This window comes from Camellia sinensis, chromosome 2 (genome assembly GCF_055761805.1).
Source record: "Camellia sinensis isolate YWXY chromosome 2, ASM5576180v1, whole genome shotgun sequence".
Lineage (NCBI taxonomy): Eukaryota > Viridiplantae > Streptophyta > Magnoliopsida > Ericales > Theaceae > Camellia > Camellia sinensis.
In genome coordinates, this window is record NC_138962.1 from 224,774,800 (window position 1) to 224,795,991 (window position 21,192).

Sequence of the window (21,192 nt, forward strand, 5' to 3'; positions counted from 1 at the left end):
GTGATAAAATTGACTGATCAATTTTTTTAATTTAATTTTATTTTATTTGTTAGGCTGTGTTGGTTTGTTTTTTTTTTTTTATTATTTAAAGGTGGTTATGTGCAGGGGTGTGGCAAAAAATTAGACATCACGCACCAACTCATTGTACAAAATTATGTGAAATTAACGAATTTTAATCAACAGTCTAACTGATCAATCAATTAAGTTAGACTAGTTAAGTGATAAAATTGACTGATCAGTTAAGCTGTTAGTTAAATTTTGTTAATTTCATATAATTTTATACGATGAGTTGGTGCGAAATATCTAATATTTATATTAGACATTTTAACTCACCCTTAAAAAAAATACAAAATAAAAAAAAACTAACACACACAGAAAAAAAAGAAAAAAAGATGACATTCGAGCCAAATTCAAGGGCTCGAATTTGTGGCCTCTAGCACTACTGTAAAAAAAAAGAAAAATATTGAGGCCTCGAATGTGGCTCAAAATTGGTTTTTTTTTTTTTTTTTTTTCTTCTTTTACTTTTTCTTTAAAACTATGTTAGTTTGGTTGTTTTTATTATTATTTTTTATTTATTTGTTAGGTTGTGTCAGTTTGGTTGTTTTTTTTAATTTATTTATTTGTTGGGCTGATGTAATTTTTTTTATTATTATTATTATTATTTTTTTAAGGATGGTTATGTGTAGGGGTGGGTTTAGAAACTATATGGAATTAATAAATTTTAACCAACAGTCTAATTGATCAATTAATTTTATCACTCAATCAGTCTAACCTAGCTCACTAATCTTATCAAATCACATAGGCTAAATTGCTGTTGTTGTTGTTTTTTTTTTTCTTTTTATTTGTTAGACTATGTTGGTTTGTTTTGTTTTATTTACTGGACTGTGTTGGTTTGATTTTTTTTTATTAAAATTTAGGTTTTATGACACACATAAAAACCTTTCCAAAAAAACCAAAAAACAAAAAAATCAAAACCAAACCAACGTAGCCAAAAAAAAAAAAAAAAAAACAAAAAACAACAACTTTTGGAGGCGAATTCGCGCCTCCCTTTCGAGGCCTGTAGCACGGTTTTGTAAAAAATTAGCCTAATGGAGGAATAAAGTGATGGAAATGCCAGGGAAATGAGCCAGCTAAGCGACAGGTAAAACATTATTGTAATCAGATCTTTTTGTGGATTCGATTTAGCCGGGTAATCGGATGTGGATTTAAATTAATAGATCGGATTATTCGGTTCAGATTCAGAAGAAACCGGATCTGTTGACATGCCCTATTTATTTGTTTCTCTCTCTCTCTCTCTCTCTGCATATTTCCTCCCTACTTGAAACCCCTTCCCCATCTGCATCTTTTTGATAATATATCTCTTTCTTGTTGGTTGCTTGAAGATCAATGGATCCAGAAATAGATTCTCGGACTTATCTATCATCATCGTCTGATACATCTGATACATCGGATGATGATGATAATGAGGTATTTAGTCTTTCTAAATTGTTTGGGTATGACGAAGAACTAAAACGTATTCCTCCAGTTGCACCACGGTGTGATACACATGATGGTGATAATTATGATTATGATTATGATGATGACCGTGATATGACTGAGGATGAATACCGGGTCTACAAGGATCAAGTTTTGAAGAGCGACGTAAGTAAAAATTTACATTTACATCCCTATCCCTATCCCTATCCCTATCCCTATCCCTATGGCCTTTGCATCACTAGTTCTTTTGCTTATGTTTTATTTATTTTTTTGTTGGTTCTTTCGTTGCTTTAGGGATTTGATGTAGCGAACATACCTGGTGTCAATGAGTTCCATCAAATTCTTCCAATGGACATTACCTACAACACTAAACATTACGAATGGTATTCGCAGCTTGCAGTTGATGAATACAACCGTCGCTTCAAGGTTTTTGTTTATGTTTTTGCTGAAACATGAGGCATTTAATTGATGATTGTATTTTATTTCAAGTTATAAACATAATACTACTTAGCTTATTCATGACAACATTTGTAGGACACAAATAAAGAGTTGGAGTTTGTGAAGGTTTTGAAGGCAATGTCTCAGGCTGCCTGTGTACTCAGGTTTTATATGACCTTCAGCGCCAAGGATCTTGCTGATGGAGGCAATATTAAGACATATCAAGCTGTGGTGCTATTGGGGGTAGGTTCTAAGATGTCAGTGTTATCTTTCAGGCTCAAACCTCCTGCGGATGAACAAGGTAAGGCAGATGCATTTTCTTCTTTGCAATTTCCACCCTTAAATGTCTGAGATAACAAATAACTGATTAGAAAGTGTATATGCTTAGGAATTATAAATATGAGGGTGATTGTTGAATCTTTGTTTTTTTTTAGCACAATATTGGCTGCTATTTCATTTATTTGTTTAGATGTTAGAAAGTTTAGGGTCTGTTTGGTAACGTTTACGTTTTCAGTTTATATTTACAAAAATTTTATAAACTGATTTTTGTTTATTTTTTGTTTATTTTTAAAAAAACATAAACTACAAACGCGTTTGCTAATTGACAAAATATTTAAAAAAATTTAAAAATATAAAAAAGAGTGAGAAATGGCAAGTGGTGGCAAGTAGCGGCGACGGAAGACGGTTGTGGAAAGTAGTGACGGTGGGTGGTGGGTAGCGGGTGGTGGTGGGTGGTGCCAGGTGGGTGGTGGTGGTTGGTGGGCGGGTGACGGTAGCGGGTGGTGGGTGGTAGCGAATGGGTGGTGGTGGTGGTGGTGACGGGTGGTGGTTGGTAGCGAATGGGTGGTGGTGGTGGTGACGGGTGGCGGGTGGTGGTGGCAAGTGGGTGGCGGATGGCGCGGGTGGTGGTGGTGGTGGGTGGGTGAGTGACGATGGCGGGTGGTGGGTAGTAGCGAGTGGGTGGTGGTGGTGGGTGGGTGGGTGGGTGACGATGGCGGGTGGTGGTGGCAGGTGGGTGGTGGGTGGCGATGGGTGGCAGCGGATGGGTGGTGGTGGCGGGTAGGTGGCGGGTGGATCGGTGGTAGTGAGTGAGTGGTGGTGGCGGGTGGTGGTGGGTGGTAGCGGGTAGGTAGCGAGTGGTGGGTGGGTGGGTGGGTGGGTGATGGTGACGGGTGGTGGGTGGTGGTGGCGGGTGGGTGGCAGGTGGGTGGTGGTGGTGGGTGGCTGGTGGTGGCGGGTGGTGGATGGTGGTGGCAGGTGGGTGGTGAGTGGTGGTGGCGGATAGGTGGCGGGCGGTGGGTGGTAATGGCGAGTGGTGGGTGGTGGCGGGTGGGTGGTGGTGGTGGCGAGGGGCGGGTGGTGGTGGCGAGTGGGTGGCAGGTGAGTGGTGGGTGACAGGTGAGTGGTGATGGGTGGTGGGTGGCAGGCGAGTGGTGGTGGCGGGTGATGGGTGGTGAGTGGTGGTGGCGGAAGACAGTGGCGAAAAATGGTGGCGGAAAATGGTGGCGGGTGGTGGCTAGTATTGGGTGGTAAAAAAAAAAAAACTCAAAATTCAAAACGAAAACACATTTTTTGAGTTTATATTTTTTGGCCAAATTTATAAAGTGAGACCACTGATTTATAAATAAAAAATTTACTAAACAAGTTTTTATTTGAGTTTTTAAAATTTTTATAAATATAAACAGAAAACTGAAAACGTAAATGTTACCAAACGGCACCTTGAAGCTTCATTTGTTTTGGCAAAATACTTTCTTTTACATTTTATGACGTCTGATACGACAGAAAACGAAATTCAACAAAAGTATTTTCGTGCTCAATGGAAAACAAGTTTATTTGGGTAAAAAATGTTTTCAGTTTTTTAAATGTGGAAAACATATTTTGAACTTGTATCTTACCAACCCCATTACCATTTTCACTATCCCTACCAACCACTATACTATCACTGCCAGTCTCCTTAGCAGATCACTGGTTCTTCCTCACCTGCCACAAGAAGCTCGCATGGTTGCTTGACGCCTACGCATATGGCGGCTCCTTAATTGTTATCCTGAAGCACTCATCAACTATCTTTCAAAACAAAACAAAACAAAATAAAATAAAATAAAATCAAAGACGAACGGTAACCCAACTTCAAATGATGAAGTTAACTAAATCATTTGTTCATCTTTCCTTCTAAATCTAATAGAAGAGTGGACTAAAACACACACTCCATAGTAATGAGTTACCCTTTGCCTGCCAATAAGAAACTCCACATTCCCGTCAAAGATTTGAACCCATCTTATATCTTTAACTGAGTGATAATTTGTCTTGTAAAGTTCAAATCTCTCTCATTTGAAAACAATTTCAACCTTCAAGAGTTCATGTGATTAAGAAGTTTTAATTCAATACTCTACTACATACTACCATTGCTGCCGCCGCCACCAGCACCACCACCTCACTACTACCATCATCGCCATCACTGTGTATGCACTCACTGCCTTCGCTGCTGCCACCACCACACCAAACATTACTACCACAACCACTAGCACATTATTTGAAGGGTCGCAACCAAACAAAACATTTTTTTTACAAAATATATTTTTTAGGAAATATTTTCCACAAACTTTTTTCTCTTGAAAATATTTTCTTAAAAAAAAAATGGAGTGTAAGTGAATGTTTATAGATATTTATCTCATTTTGAGTTTTATTTCTTCTTCTTTCAAGAAGGTTCAGACAGTCATGGGAAAGAATGGTTCTGGAAAGAAGACAACCTTTGCAATGGTTAGTATGTTTCATGACATGAAAGCTTGATTTGAATTATTGAAATGATAACAATGTTTTGTTTTGTTTTATTTAATTTTGGGAGCTAAACTAATTATATCATATTTTGATTATTACTTGCTATACTGTTAGTTTAGTGATGTACGATAATCAAATAAATTGTTGATAATATATTTGAGGATACCTTTTACAAACATACTTGGTGATGCGTGTTGGAGCATGAACGAAATCGATAGTCAATGAAACATAGTTTGAAGAGCGAAAAAATAAGAACAGAGCCTTAGATCTGAAAGAAAATTAAATGGTAGGGAGGGACTTGGTTATTTAGTTTTTATTTGGCCAATCGATAGGACAGTAATTACAAATATGAGAAATGTGTACATCATCAAATAGACTATTAGCCCACAATTGCTAGAAAGTCAACAAAGCCTTACACAGCTAATAAACCAAGCCCAAGGCCAAGGCCAAGGCCAAGTCCAACAATCACAACCCCCATAATGGGGGAGAAATAAATCACCACTACAAAGGGTATCAAACTCCTCTTTATAGGGCTTGAACCAGAGACCTCACACCATAGAGTGAGGCCAAATGCCCTGGTTGAGGATCATTCAATTAAGTGCACAAGTTTTTAGTCCTTTTGGCTGTCATTTATATTGCTTGTTGTCTCAGTTGAGGTCCTTTACTGCATGTCAAAGGTAAGCTCCTTAATTACATTGCCTTGCATTATTAGGCTTAAGGCACTACATGGTGCCTTGCCTCACTTGTATGCCTTAAAAACAGTTTATTTGTATTTGTGTCTGGAGGTGTTCTAATTCTTGCAATAACTCATGCCTTCCTCTCTCTCTGGTCAAAACTTGTCTTCCCTGTTTCATTCTTCGCTAAATTAGCAGGAGCCAAATTTGCGTTTTGAGCATTCCGATACTGTGGTAAATAAATGGTAAAATTGTTTTTGATTATTAAGTTATACACCCAGTGGGTGTTAAACTCACAACCTTACCTATATCTTTAATGGGAGGAGATGCTATATGAGATAAGATACTTGGTTACGGCAATAAATAACTAAATAATTAGATAGTGACTGAAAATTTAATCTGTATGTTAAAATTTACCTACACCTACCACCACCTACTACCACACCTACTACATCTACCACCAATTTACCCTCACCTACTCCTCACCTACTACCCAAATCCTCTTCTATATATAGGAATCATGAATCATTGTAATACAACATATCAATATAAATCAATCAATAATACAATTCTCTATTTCTCTTTATACATTAAATTTTCTACATGGTATCAGAGCAAGGTTAAGACCTTAGTATTTCTCGCTTCACCGGCGGGCGGCAATCTCGCCTTGGCCGCCCGCCGGACCTCAACCTAGTCCGCTAAAATTCTCTACACAACCCTCACTTCTTCTCTCTCCTCCAAACCCAAGACCCAAAATTGGATTTGACCAAGACCTCTTTCTTGGACCAGTCTCTCTTGGGGTCAAATGACTTCTTCTCAATCCCCTTCCCATGACTTGCACCTTGCAAGAAAAGGAGACCTCCCAGAAGATCATTATCCAAAATTTACTGAAATGATACACAGCAACACCACATCATCATCAAGCATAGAAGATTTGCACTTACAACAATAGGCGACAAGCTACGCGACAAATGAGCAGAGAGATTTGAATGATCTCAGTGAGAAGCTCTTGCTCAGAAACTCTTCAGGTTGTCAGATCAATGGGATTCAACTTCCAGCCGGAGAATTCTACTCCGGTGGTGGCGGTGGGGCGACTGTAGCACCACCTAGTAGAGGGAACTTCAGCCAGATTTTTCCCACCATAAATATTTCAACTTGAATCGACCGTCTTCGGCGATTTCAAGCTCCATGGACATGCAAATGCAGGCTTTGGATCTCTTCACTTCTGGTAGATTTTCAGGTGCAGAAGAAGTGCCCCGAAAAAGGCTTTCTCCCTTGGTTCAAGTTCATTTATAGTCAGGAGGAAATCCGTCAGTTAAATATGAAACCATTCATAGAGGAAGCCGTGCTACAGGTTTGCCATTGGAGTTTCAAACTGTTTACATCAGGTTTCTCATGATAATCTTGGACTTTACAAAGACAGCCCACACTCACACACACACCCACGGGATTTGACAGACACACATGCACCCACTCCACTTTCTCTTATTTTAATATATCTCTCTCTATATATATATCTATGTTTATTTTATATATATATACATCTCCCTTTCTTTATTTTTTTCATTCTTTCCACACACTCATGTTCCCCACTCAATTTTTTTACTCCATCATTCCACCGCCCACTTCATACCTATTTATTATTATTATTATTATTATTATTATTGTTTATTCTACTTTTTGACAGGTTATTATTGACACTACCAACCCATCATTCCACCGCCCACTCCATACCTATTTATTATTATTATTATTATTATTATTATTATTATTATTCTTATTAAAAAAAAAAAAAAAAAAAAAAACCAAACACCATTGCAAACAATTTACAAATTTGCACCACCACTCATATTTTATTCATCTCAGGGCACAACCCCGATCACACTTTTACACAAAAAAAAAAAAAAAAAAAAAGCCACATCCACCGGCGGGATTTTTTCTTCTCTACTCTGCCACAGGTCTCTTCTTCTTTCCTCCATCCTGGGCGGCCCTTGACGGTGCTGCCTCCGTGTTGCTTCCTAGACCACCAAGCAAGTTGCCTCCTCCCTGCTCCTCCACTCCAGCATATGGTGGACCTCCAAATCGGAACATCACGGTGGCTTTCCGCTTCAGCTCCTTGTTTTCTGCCTTTAGCACACTCATCTCTGCTCGCGCATCCTTATACATGCGTTGGAGCAGAGCCAGTTGGGCGTTTAACTGCTGCACCTCATTTGTCCTACTCTGCAGCCGGTTCGACAAATTTGTGACCGCCGTCATGGTTTCCACACATGACTTCAAAGTATACTGATTGGCCTCCACATCCGACTGCACTGCCATTCTTTGCTCCACCGACCGCATCGGAAAGTTCAACGGAGCAAAACCAGAGGTGTTTGGTTGAGGTTCACTGGCCACCGCACCAGTTATTTCTCTTGTGGACTCGTTCAGTTCTGGAAAGAGCGTGAGCAGACCACGGGAAGAGGAGGCCCTGTTCTGGGTAGCTGGACGGGAAGAAGAGGCCATGTTGCTGAGTGTTGGTTACAGAGTATTACAGAGTTTCTCTCTCAGCAAAGGAAGAGTTTTTTCAGAGGATTTTCAGCAGTTTTTTGTCTGCCTCAGCCTCAGCATCAACCTTGGTTAAATAGCGAGGCAGCCACGCATATCGCGCGCCACTTGACGCCAGACGACAAACGGGCGCGCCAGCCAAGGCACTCACGTGCCTCGCCATCATGTCCGGCACATCTTTTTATGACTTGGGCTCGCCTTTTGATGGCACGCCTTTTTATGGATTGGGCACCCCTTTTGATGGCACGCCTTTTGAAAGATTGGGCACACCTTTTGAGGGTGCGACTTTTTAAGGGGTCCGACAAGAACTCTATAAACTCTCCCGACATTTGATACCGGTTAGCTCCTTCAAGGGTCCGACAAGACTCTGTAAACTGTCCCGACATTGATTGCGGTTAGCTCCTTCAAGGGTCCGACAAGACTCTGTAAATTGTCCCGACATTGATTCCGGTTAGCTCCTACAAGGGTCCAGCAAGACTCCGTAAACTGTCACAACAACTGTCACAACATTGTCTGCTACAACGGTTCGACATGACCCCATAAACTGTCTTCTACAACGGTCCGACATGACCCCATAAACTGTCTTCTACATCGGTCTGACACCGCCATACAGTGTCCTCTACAACGTTATGACACCGCCATACAGTGTCCTCTACAACGTTATGACACCCCCATACAGTGTCCTCTACAACGTTATGACACTACCATCCAGTGTCTTCACCAATGGTCTGACACGACCATACAGTGTCTCCTATCCTCTTTTTTCTTTATGTATTTTTTTTATTTTGTTCCTCTCTCCAAACTCAAGTTGGTTAGTTCCTATCCTCCTTGAGTTTGCGGGGGGCTGTTAAAATTTACCTACACCTACCACCACCTACTACCACACCTACTACATCTACCACCAATTTACCCTCACCTACTCCTCACCTACTACCTAAATCCTCTTCTATATATTGGAATCATGAATCATTGTAATACAACATATCAATATAAATCAATCAATAATACAATTCTCTATTTCTCTTTATACATTAAATTTTCTACACTGTACAATGTTTATGAGAAAAATAATGTTTCTTATGATAATTGAAGATTTTAATTTCTGGTGACCTTGGCTCGCAAAGAGGACCCCAACTAGCTCTAGATGTAAGAGGCTATTATAGACCTTAGCCCATTGTTGCCAACACCTAGCTTCAACTAGAAAATAGATTTTGATACTCCCCCATGGTTGGCACTAGTGCACTTCGCCCACCTCTGAGTTGCCTTTGCTTTGCCTCATATTCATTAGAAGGCCTAGTTCGACACAATGGATTCAATTGGAATTGCAATTTTTTGCATCAACCTTGGTACTCTAAATCTCTCTTTATTTTGAATATGGAATTGCTAAAAATGGAGTTATGCAGTCGTTAATGTGGAGATAATAATTACACTTCAGTTGAAAACCAAGTAATGCTTCAGTCATCACATTAGTGGGATCAGCCACTGCATCAAATTGAGATTCAAAATGTCCACCGTAGCTTCAAATTTTCTTCACTATCCAACACATTTCTTAATCTTGAGAGAAAAGTTGTTTGTTGGATAAACTTGATTTGTTGAGATTGGTTGGTCATCCGTGGGAGGAGGGAAAAGGATACGGTGGGCTTGGGGAAATAGGGTAGATCAATTTGGGTCTCAAGCCCTGCAGTCTGCAGCACACAAGTATTTAAGTCCCTCTCTCTCTCTCTCAATTCTTGTTTTATCTTTTCCTCGCCTTAGCGCATGATGAAATAGGTAAATAGATTATGATGCAAGCATAGTCCCTGTCAAGGTTTGAGTCTAGAATTTAAGATGTGGTGATAATGTGCAAAATAAATTGGAACTCAATTAATTTATGAGAATTGAGTAGCGTTTTGCCAAGTAATAGTTGATGAATGAGATTTTTCACTGCATAAATATTAAATTTTTTTTATTGTTGATTGATTACTTGTGATATGTTGAACATGAAAATAATCACTGTTGTATATGAATGGCTGGAAAATATTTGTTATTTGTGTCAGCTCAATAATTTATATGTACATACAAATGTATCTATGTATGCATAGCTAGTGGCATTTTAATCGCAACCAATTGGTGAATACTTTTCAGCTTGCTTGGTTTTATTTTTCTAAAAATACTTTCTCCACTTTCTTATTTGTCGTGTTTTTTTGTTTTTACTGAATTTTTTTAATATTTTAAACAGTTTTTTTACTTTTTAGACATACCTAACATAAATATACTTAAAAAGTAAAAAATTTGTGAAAAAAACTTTTTAAAAATTCATTAAACACCAAAAATACAAAAAAAATACGAGAATTCAGTAATTTTTTGTATTTTTATGTATTTATTAATTTTTTAAAATATTTTTTCACAAATTTTTTACTTTTTAGATACATCTAAGTAAGGTGTATCTAAAAAAATAAAAAAATTGTTTAAAATTTTAAAAATATTCACTAAAAACAAGAAAATACAAAAATCAAAAAACTCAATTTTTAAAAAATTTAATCCAGAAAACTCAAACCAAACACACTGTTTAATTTTTTATTTTTGGGTTTTATTTGCACATAATTAACCTTTTATTTTCAGGTGGTTGTGTTGGAGATTGAGTAGGTTGCATCCTTATGGAGTTCAAGAAGGTTGTTGGGCTTATGTAATACATGAGCTAATTGAATGACAACTGCTATTGGCTTTTGCCAATTTTATTGTGTTTTTTTGGTTTTTTCGCCCTTTGGGTAGACAACTGAATTTCATTAAAATGAAACTAAACAATGGATTTTTGTGGCCTTTCGTTTTTGGTAACCAAGTGCTTATCCCTCAAGTTTGTTTGCTTTAATTGCTTTTGCCTCAAGTTTTCTTTAATTTGTTCTCGGTGTGAATATATTTATTTTGTTCTCACTTCAATTTGCTTTTAAAAAGTTTCTTAGAATAATTCGTTTGTTTGTTGTTGATTGTAAGCTTACTACTATGATTGTAATTCCAAACTATTTCATTTATTTGTAAATATTTTTTTTAACATACCACTTAATTGTAATTTCTCAATTATTTTATGAGAGATTGACCAATAAGTTCTATATTTTAGACTTTTAATCTATGTAGTCTGTTTGGATGTGTAATGACTCATTTGCTTGTCACGTTGGAGTGTCACATATGGAAAAAGTACATTAAAGATTTTTTAATTTTTTTATAGTGTTACATCATATCTATCACGTTAGAGTGTCATATGTCACATTTGGAAAAAATATACTAAACATTTTTTTTTAAGTGTCATATCATACTTGTTATGTTGTCACATTTGAAAAAAAATATATTAAGGAGTTTTTATTTTTTTTAGAGTGTCACATTATACCCATCACATCACATTTAGGAAGGTACACTCGACACGTCACATTTGAAAAAAGGTATATTAAGAAGTTTTTATTTTTTTTAGAGTGTCACATTATACCTATCACATTATTGCATTTGAAAAAGTACACTTGACACGTCACATTTGAAAAAAGTACACTAAGGAGTTTTTAATTTTTTTTAGAGTGTCATATCATACCCATTATGTTGTCACATTTGGGAAAAAAAAAATACACTAAAGAATTTTTAGTTTTTTTGAAGTAAAAGTCATGGAGTGTTATATAATATTCATTACGTAGTCATATTTGGAAAAAGAACACTAAGAAGTTTTTAATTTTTTTAGAGTGTCATATTGTTGAAATGTTACATTAATGCATGCCATAATAAAGTATCACATTATACCTGTCACATTAATAAAAGAGTATAATTGTTTATCAAAACACTACCAGAATAAAAAAAAATAGGACTACACGGAAATAAACTCTCCACTAATAAGATTTAATAATTAAATAGAAAAAATTTGAAACTAGTTGAAATACTTATTTGTGAGATGGGATTTATTGATAAATATCTTATATTTTATCCAGGCGTTTTAGGGTAAATTACAAAACCTTTCAACTCCTCCGAGTTAGACCTTCAGTTTACGTTGATAACATTGACAGTTCGGGGAAATTATTATTCAGTGTAGATGTAGGAAAAAAGTTTACACATTAATGGTAAATTTTATGAACATCAATAATTAAAATTTCAAACTATTTCATTTATTTGTATATATTTTTTTGTGAAACATCACTTAATTGTAATTTTTCCAAAGTATTTTATGTATGGTTTTAGGGTAAATTACATTGAAACTGCATTTGTTTTTTTGACATATCACTCACTCTCTTTAATCTTTGAAATTATACTCACACCGCTTATTAGCTAATTTTATTATATGTAATGGTTAAATAATTATAATACTCTTCTAACTTAGGCGCTGTTTGGGAATGATGATTTAAGGCTATTATAGCCTAAATTGCAAAATTAGCCCAAAAGTAAATATTGTTCATAATTTTCCAAAAAAAAAAAAAAAAAAAAAAAAAATTTATAGGCTGCAGCCGGGCAGTGTAGGCTGTGCCTACACTGCTACAGCCGAAAATTGTAACATCATGGGCTAAATTATCATTTTGCCCCTTTATATCCAATTAAAAAAATATAATTTAGGGACAAATTTGTCATTTTAAATTTAAACATCATTTCAACACACTTTTCAATACAACAACTTAACTAAAAATTCATCTCATCTTTCCAAACACAAAAACTAAAATAGCTTACTAAAATAGTCAAAAAGTCAAATAACCTACTAAAATAGTCACTTCCCAAACGAGGGCTTAGTCAAATTTCATCTATTAACCATTACCTGTCTATCCTAAAACTTTACTTAGGGTTGGTTTGGGAAATGGATACTTTAGCTTTTTGGTTAAAACGTGTGGTAAAGAAAATTGAAATGTCTGAGAATAATTTTTTATAGTACCTTTTTACAAAAAAATTCTGTACAAAGTTAGAGATTGAGGAAAAAGAGTTGACTGTTTCCTATGATTTTTTAAAATTTTGACCTTTTAGTGAGTTTTTGATTTTTTAATTATATTGGTCTTATAACAACTTTTTAGGTTTCGGTTGGCAATATCAATTTTTAACGTAAAAATTTAAAAGTCACTAAAAAAAATAAAAAAGTTAGCATATATTAAAAAGTCAAAGAATTTCTTTTCTCTTTATTTTTTGTACATCTTTTTGTAAAAAATTAAAAAATAATTTCAAACATGTTAGTTTTTTTTTTTTTTACATTATATTTTAATAAAAAAATCAATAAGTTACTAAAAAAATCTATTTCTAAACGAGGCCTTAATCACTTTCATCCCATGATGGTTGTGATTTGGAGTACTCAGATAAGATAGAGAAATGAGAAAGATGTTGTGGCTAGTGCTGCAGTACAATAAGATATATATTAGTACAATAGGTTATATATTCAAAGTAAATAGACATATGATATAATATGATTAAAGTTAGGATCAAATTGATTTAAACAAAAATGTTTGAGAACTCTAAATATGGAGCTCTAGGGGAGTTCTAATGAGCTGGCTCTCCCATGATATGATGGTTGTATCTTTTTTTCTTTTTTTTTTTTAACTCATTAGAACTGTTTAGTGCTCTTTTTTTTAGAGCCCTGAATCAGCTCTCTTATTTCAAATTGATAATTTTGATAATTAAAATGACAAAATTAAAATGATAACGAATGTATTCTTTAAAGACTAAAATTGTCTTTTATCCTAAAAAGTTTTGCCTATCTATAACATGGAATTGAATTTATGACCATAACATTCCTGCTTTTGATTGCCTTTATCTATCCGGATTAGATATCTGTTGCAGAGGGAGTGGGATTATGGATCAGGTATTGTGAAATAAAATGAAAAGATATTTTTGGCATTGACTATTGTCAATTTAGATTTAACTATATTTTTGAGAATTATTATTTTGTGATTCAAATTTATTCTAAAACATAAATCTTATACCATACTGTTAAAATTTATCACCCACTACACCCACTTAAACCTACTTCACTAAACCTAACCCACTACACCACTACCACCTCACCTACTCCACTAAACCTAACCCACTACACCACTATCACCTCCTCTCCACCTACTACTCCACCTACTACATACCTACCTCCTTTAAATCTTCTATATATAGGACTCATTGTAAACACAAAATACAACAATCAATAATACAATCAATATCTATACAATTCTCTATTTCTCTTTATACATTAAATTTTTCTACATGGTATCAGAGCAGGTTTAGAACCTAGTATTTTCGCTTCCCCGGCGGGCGGCAACCTCACCTTAGCCGCCCGCCGGACCTCAACCTATTCCGCTGTCATCTCTATCAATACATATAGCTTCCAGTTCGCCGCCACCAGAGGCGACTTCTCTACATACAAAGATCAACCACCTTCTCAACCTTTTAGTTCTACTACTGTGACCCTCTCTATAATGGTTTTGGTGTCTCTGCAATGTGGGCTGTTCTTACTATTGTTGTTGTCTTTGACTTCTCTGTGGGTGCAACACTTGGAAGGGGTGTAAATAGGGGTTTTGCAACACTGCTTGCTAGTACTCTTGGCGTTGGAGCTCATCGAATTGCTAGTTTTTCTGGAGAAATATGTGAGCCCATACTACTTGGGCTTTTTTCGTCTTCATACTAGCTGCAGTAGTGACATTCATAAGATTTTTTCCAAGAATGAAAGCAAGATACGATTATGGGCTGCTGATATTTATATTAACATTCTGTTTAATATCAGTATCTGGTTATAGAGATGATGAGGTGTTAGAGATGGCCCACAAGAGGCTATCCACCATACTCATCGGTGGTGCCAGCGCTGTGATTGTGTGTGTATGCATTTGTCCATATGTGGTGCTAGTGTTGTCAAGGGCTTCCAGCCATCTATCTATTAGGCAAATAATGGTGGGGCCAATTTTGTGGCACATGGTTAGAACCTTTTCAGAGGACTACAATGATTTGAATGTTGAGCCTTCGTTTGGAGAGACCAATCTCGACTTTGAAGGCAGAGAGAGGAGCACTAAGGAAAGCACACCCATTCTTCTTTTATTTATTTAATCACACTCACCAAGTTTGTTTCACTCTCATTATCACATCCATACACACCGGTATCATGTTGTCTTCAACTTTCTTTTATTTATCATTTTAAAATACATCCTTATCATGTTGTTCCCCACCTTCTTTACTTTATATATATATATATATATATATATCTCTTTTTATTATATTCTATTACTCAAACTCTCCTCCATTTGATTTTAAAATCACTTATTTTTTATTTATTTTTTCCAAATCACTTTTCCTCCTTTTTACATACCCCCACTTTATTTTTGAAACAATCACCCTGATATTTTTCATATAATCCATCTATACATATTTTTTTTTATCTATTTTCTTTCTCCCTTGTTTTCTTTCATTTTATTTTTATTTTTTCAACACAACACTCCCCAAAAAAAAAAAAAAAAAAAAAAAAAAAAAACATTTTACGAACTTGTCATTTCTTTATGCCGGGGATCAACCCCGATCAGCATTTTACACCAAAAAAAAAAACAAAACAAAACAAAAAAAAAAAAAAAAAAAAAAAAAAAAAAAAAAAAAAACACACACACACACACATAAAACAACCACATCCACAGGCGGAATTTTGCTTCTCTACTCTGCTGCGGGTCGCTTTTTCTTGCCTCCGTCCTGGGCGGCCCTTGCCGGTGCTGCCTCTGTGTTTCCCGCACCCACTCCACTGGGCACGATCACTACTCCCTGCTCCTCCACTGCAGCATATGGCGGACCTCCAAATCGGAACATAACGGTGGCCTTCCGCTTCAGTTCCTTATTTTCCGCCTTTAGCACACTTATCTCTGCTCGCGCATCATTATACATGCGTTGGAGCAGAGCCAGTTGGGCGTTTAACTGCTGCACCTCATTTGTCCTACTCTGCAGCCGGTGCGACAAGTTTGTGACCGCAGTCATGGTTTCCACACATGACTTCAAAGTATACTGATTCGCCTCAATATCTGATTGCGCTGCCATTCTTTGCTCCACAGACCGCATAGGAAAGGTCAACGGAGCAAACTCAGGGGCGTTTGGTTGAGGTTCAAGGGCAACCGCACCGGTTATCTCTCTTGTGGACTCGTTGAGGTCGGGAAAGAGAGTAAGCAGACCACGGGAAGAAGAGGCCATGTTCTGGGTAGCTGGACGGGAAGAAGAGGCCATGTTTTTGGGTTGCTAAGTGTTTCAGAGAAGCAGCAATTACCGATTGGTACTGTCAGACAAGGTTGGTTACAGAGTGTTTCAAGATTTGCAGCTCTTCGAGACAAGCTCTCTGAGAATGCAGAGGTTTCAACTGGTTTGTTATGCTTCCAAGCCTCAGCCTCCGCTTTGGTTTATAAAGACCCTGACGAAGAGGCCGACACGCGTTCTGTCGGTCACGTGCATCGCCGCGTGTCTGGCGCGCCTTTTGATGGCTCGCCGCTCGATGATTTCTGTCGGGCACATCTTTTGATAAAGTGGGCGCGCCTTTTGAGGGCGCGACTTTTGCGGGCTCGATATATATATCTACATGTATATCTTTTGGGCAGCCTATATACACACTCATACAGTGTCTTCTACATCGGTCCGACATGACCCTATAAACTGTCCCGACATTAATTCCGGTTAGCTCCTTTATGGGTCCGACAAGACTCTGTAAACTGTCCCGACATAGATTCCGGTTAGTTTCTACAAGGGTCTGACAAGACTGTAAACTGTCCCGACATAGATTCCGGTTAGTTTCTACAAGGGTCAGACAAGACTCTGTAAACTGTCCCGACATAGATTCCGGTTAGTTTCTACAAGGGTCCGACAAGACTCTGTAAACTGTCCCGACATTGATTCCGGTTAGTTTCTACAAGGGTCCAGCAAGACTCCGTAAACTGTCACAACAACTGTCACCACATTATCTGCTACAACGGTCCGACATGACCCCATAAACTGTCTTCTACAACGGTCCGACATGACCCCATAAACTGTCTTCTACAGCGGTCTGACACCGCCATCCAGTGTCCTCTACACCATTATGACACCACCATACAGTGTCCTCTACAACGTTATGACACCACCATCCAGTGTCTTCACCAATGGTCTGACACGACCATACAGTGTCACCTATCCTCTTTTATTTTTATGTATTTTCTTGTTTTGTAACTCTCTCCAAACTCAAGTTGGCTAGTTCCTATCCCCCTTGAGTTTGCGGGGGGCTGTTAAAATTTATCACCCACTACACCCACTTAAACCTACTTCACTAAACCTAACCCACTACACCACTACCACCTCACCTACTCCACTAAACCTAACCCACTACACCACTATCACCTCCTCTCCACCTACTACTCCACCTACTACATACCTACCTCCTTTAAATCTTCTATATATAGGACTCATTGTAAACACAAAATACAACAATCAATAATACAATCAATATCTATACAATTCTCTATTTCTCTTTATACATTAAATTTTTCTACAAAATTTAATTACAACTATACAATCTCATTTTGGATAATTCAGCACAAATTTAATCACAATTACATAATCTCATTTGGGATACATTCACAATTACATAATCAAATTTAAGCAATCATCACACATCTTGAAGAAGTGTTAGTCACTAAGGAGGAGGAGGGAAGAGAAAAAAAAAAAAAAAAAAATAGGAGGGGGGGGGGGGTAACTCTTTATACAATGGGTCACTGTTTATATACATTTTTACAAAAAAAAAAAAATAATATTCTAACATTTTTAGGTTGAATGTGAAAAATTTTATGGAACATTTTTTATGTGATGTATTAAAGAGAGATTAGGGACATCTTTATATAAAGATTTTCACACCAAAAAAAATAGAATCTTATAATCTCCCTATAAATAAATAAATAACCACCTAGGTTATAAATAAATAAAAATTCCAAAACGATGATTTTATAACAAATTCAAATTAGTTTGTAATTTTTATAAAAAATTAGAAGCTTAATTATGATGTGCTCATGAGTTGTATAAAAATAATAATATATATATATATATATATATATATATATATATATATATTTAATTCCACCGCTTTCATTCTAATTCACTACTACAAAAATAAATAAAGATCACACTTTTTTTGTGTGATCTATGTTATTTAATCACACTTTTTAAATTTTGTCAAAGTGTGATATTTGGGAGTGTGATTAAAAAGGACCATTTTTAATCACACTTTTTAAGTGTGATTAAAAACTAATAAAACTTGTGATAATAAACATTTAGATCACATCTTTTAAGTGTAATTAATGCCTAATAAAACCTTTGATTAATAATGAGATAAAATTACACGTTATATGTATTTCTCATCATAATTAATGCGTGTGATAAAAAAAAGGATTCGACATATTTAAAGAATAATCAACATTATTTCTGTACATGCATTTCAATAATGTAATACATATTATATAGTATACTTTGAATCACAACCACATATTGAATGGAATAACGTCATACAGTTCATAAATGAAAGTTAAATATGTTCAAAAGTATATATAAAGAAATTAAATAAAAAATTTTAAACTGTGCTTACATATATTAAAAAATGAAAAAACTTGAAAAACTAAATTCTTGAATTCTTTGACCATATTTTGCATCTCTCCAAAAAATTTCTGGCCTGAAAAATGAAATTACAAATTAATTCAGAAACCATTATGAAGAAACTTTGTAGAGATTGTTTTATTTTTACAAAAGATAAAGTCCGACTGATCACACCCCTTCAAATGTCTTAACATTACCTCTAGCATGACATGAAGCATGTAAAAACAAAATGTCACTTTACCCACAAAAATTGCAAGTTCAACAGAAATTTTACCATAACCATGGCTCTATCTATCTCAAATATTTAATGTTCTACAAAAGAAATGCAATTGAATGTTGATTGTGCAAATACCTTGAGTGCATTTCAGATATCTACGACCATTAATCATTATCTAAAGTGGGGTCTTCTGCTTCTCCATATTGATAAATTAATTCATGTGACTATCAAAATGAGCAAGACTTGTCGACTTGTAGTCATACTTGCAAAACAAATTGTACAAAAAAAAAAAAAAAAGAAGCAAAGATCTAACTGTAGTTATCATACTATTATACAAATGTGTAATTAACTAATAAAAATTGCATACCTCACAAGAAGTCCAATGAAGAAAGGGATGCATGCATAAAACAAACTTTAACTTTCCAGTCAAAATTGAAGGTGGAAAGACATACAATTATGTTTTTTTTTTTAAATAAAAATGTCTCAATTTTTTTACTAGAAAGAAACATATATGAAACAATATAAAAACTACGAATGCAATAATGAAAAATTAACATTAACAATCTCAAATGTAACATTTTAAATTGATCCTTAATAAATTATTAGGTATCAACAATTGCACCATGAATATATTATTTATTTTAATACAATGCATATTTGGAAATTCTAAAAATCAAGGGCAGCAACTTGAAATCGTCAAAATATGAGTAGATAAGCTTCAATTCATACCTGGATCAAGAGGTGATAACCTTGTTTGAAGTAAGGTAACATATCCTCAGGAGATAAACTTCTTAGCTGCTACTAAGAGGGGTTATGACAAATTATTGGCAAGTATTCCTCCATATAAAATCTTGAAGCACTATGCTTTCTAACAAAAATTAAAGCTATACCCACAAAACATGAGTATGTTATTTTGTATGCTCTGCTCTGGTTCAAAGAAAAAGGATATAAAAGATGCAAAGAACCACAAAAGAAAATATCATAGTGCATGTGCTATCCATGATAAAATTGTTTCATGTCAATTTTATTTGCTATGTTAGAGGTTAAAACAACAAGGTTGAGATATAAAGACCAACCAACTCTTTGGTAATTCAATGTACCATACAAACATAGGAAAGAAAAAAATAGGACATAAACATAGTTAGGATGTATAATTCCCCCTTCCTTTTCACTTCTCTTCAACCAAAAACATAGGCCATAGGAAATCCTTTAAGCAATTTAAGAATCCAAGCTTGATTCAAACATGACATGTGTGAATTGGCAACTCCATAGTCAGATTTTTGAAAAGAAAAAAAAAATGGAAAGAAGAAGCCAAAAAATGAAAATAAAAGAAATCTTTAAGGTGCATATATCAAAGCTATTGGGCCATAAAAGTTCTTCCACGTTAGAAGAGATAAGAAATAGGGTTGTACCTCTAAGGTTCATCCAAGATCTAGGCATCGCAATTGTCACGCCCACCTTTTATTACTCGAATAACATTACCAAATCCATTATAATAATTCCATTTAATTGAGGATAAGCATGAATAAATAATATCATTCTCTCACAACAGTAATGATGATATAAATAAGACATGGTACAATGCCCTTAGGCTTTCATTGAATAATAATAAATGAAACAAATGGATTTACCCTTATACAATATATGACACTCAGCCTACAAATAAAGGGGCCCCGTGGCCAACAAATAAGAGACTTTAAGTCACAAACGATCCTTCCAGTCTTGCACCTGAAAGAGTTAATCAACACGTGAGATGAGCACTAAGCCCAGTAGAGATCCCAAAGATCCTAACCAATCACAACATATAGATAAAAATGATCATGAATGCATCAAGTCGTACCATATACGTAATGTGACATTTGATATAGAAGGTATACACATATAACTGTATGTTTCTCAAAATGTTCCTCTTGACACATTCCAGCATAAAAACCAATAATTCTCTTTTACATTCCCATCATTATTTTTGAAAGAAAATGATTTGAAGCCTCATTCTTTCTTTGATAAAACTTCCCACTTTAACAGAAAAGGAATCTCACTTAAACAACCGTTCTGAAAATATAGTTCCACAAGCAATTCATGGTTCTCATCCCATCTCTCAATATTCCATAACCATTAACCTCCCTTTATATCCCAACACAAATGTCTACAACCTTCCCTGATCATGCGTCCAAGGATAAAATACCGGCATGAAACTGTTAACATATATACACCTTCAAATGAGATACTCAATGTAAAACATACCACCAATCTCACTTCCACAATAGGCCAACCGACAACTCTCATATATATATATATATATATATGTATCCAAAATAAAATAACTGAAGTAATACATACTCCCAATTTCATCTTCTTGATGTGAGTAACCGACAATACTTAAATATATAAACAAAATAAGATAACAGGAACAACACATGCTACCAATTCCATCTCCACCGGCCTACAGCACGGATGGAAGATCCACAACACTAGAACCATACATATATATATAAAATGAGGTAACAAAAATAATACATGCTACCA

At 35.6% G+C, this 21,192-nt stretch overlaps 1 protein-coding gene across 3 annotated transcripts; it reads left to right on the forward strand.

The window, feature by feature from the left end:
* Nucleotides 1-1,010: 1,010 nt before the first annotated feature.
* LOC114271222 (uncharacterized) lies at nt 1,011-10,737 on the forward strand. Of its 3 annotated transcripts, none has more exons than XM_028212833.2 (6): nt 1,011-1,141; nt 1,383-1,641; nt 1,771-1,902; nt 2,011-2,215; nt 4,615-4,671; nt 10,506-10,737. In XM_028212833.2, exons 1-6 carry the CDS (start codon nt 1,122-1,124, stop codon nt 10,523-10,525), a joined length of 693 nt encoding a protein of 230 aa, XP_028068634.1. In that variant the 5' UTR covers nt 1,011-1,121; the 3' UTR covers nt 10,526-10,737. The 3 variants fall into 3 exon arrangements, with proteins under 3 accessions (XP_028068634.1, XP_028068635.1, XP_082773292.1); XM_028212834.2 differs by having other exon boundaries at nt 4,618-4,671; XM_082917166.1 differs by lacking the exon at nt 1,011-1,141 and having other exon boundaries at nt 1,241-1,641.
* Nucleotides 10,738-21,192: the final 10,455 nt, after the last annotated feature.

Coding starts and splice junctions, on each gene's coding strand:
- LOC114271222 (XM_028212833.2), top strand. CDS start 1,122: ATGAGCCAGCTAAGCGACAG. Junction 1,142..1,382: donor ATGAGCCAGCTAAGCGACAG/GTAAAACATTAT, acceptor GGTTGCTTGAAG/ATCAATGGATCCAGAAATAG. Junction 1,642..1,770: donor ATCAAGTTTTGAAGAGCGAC/GTAAGTAAAAAT, acceptor TCGTTGCTTTAG/GGATTTGATGTAGCGAACAT.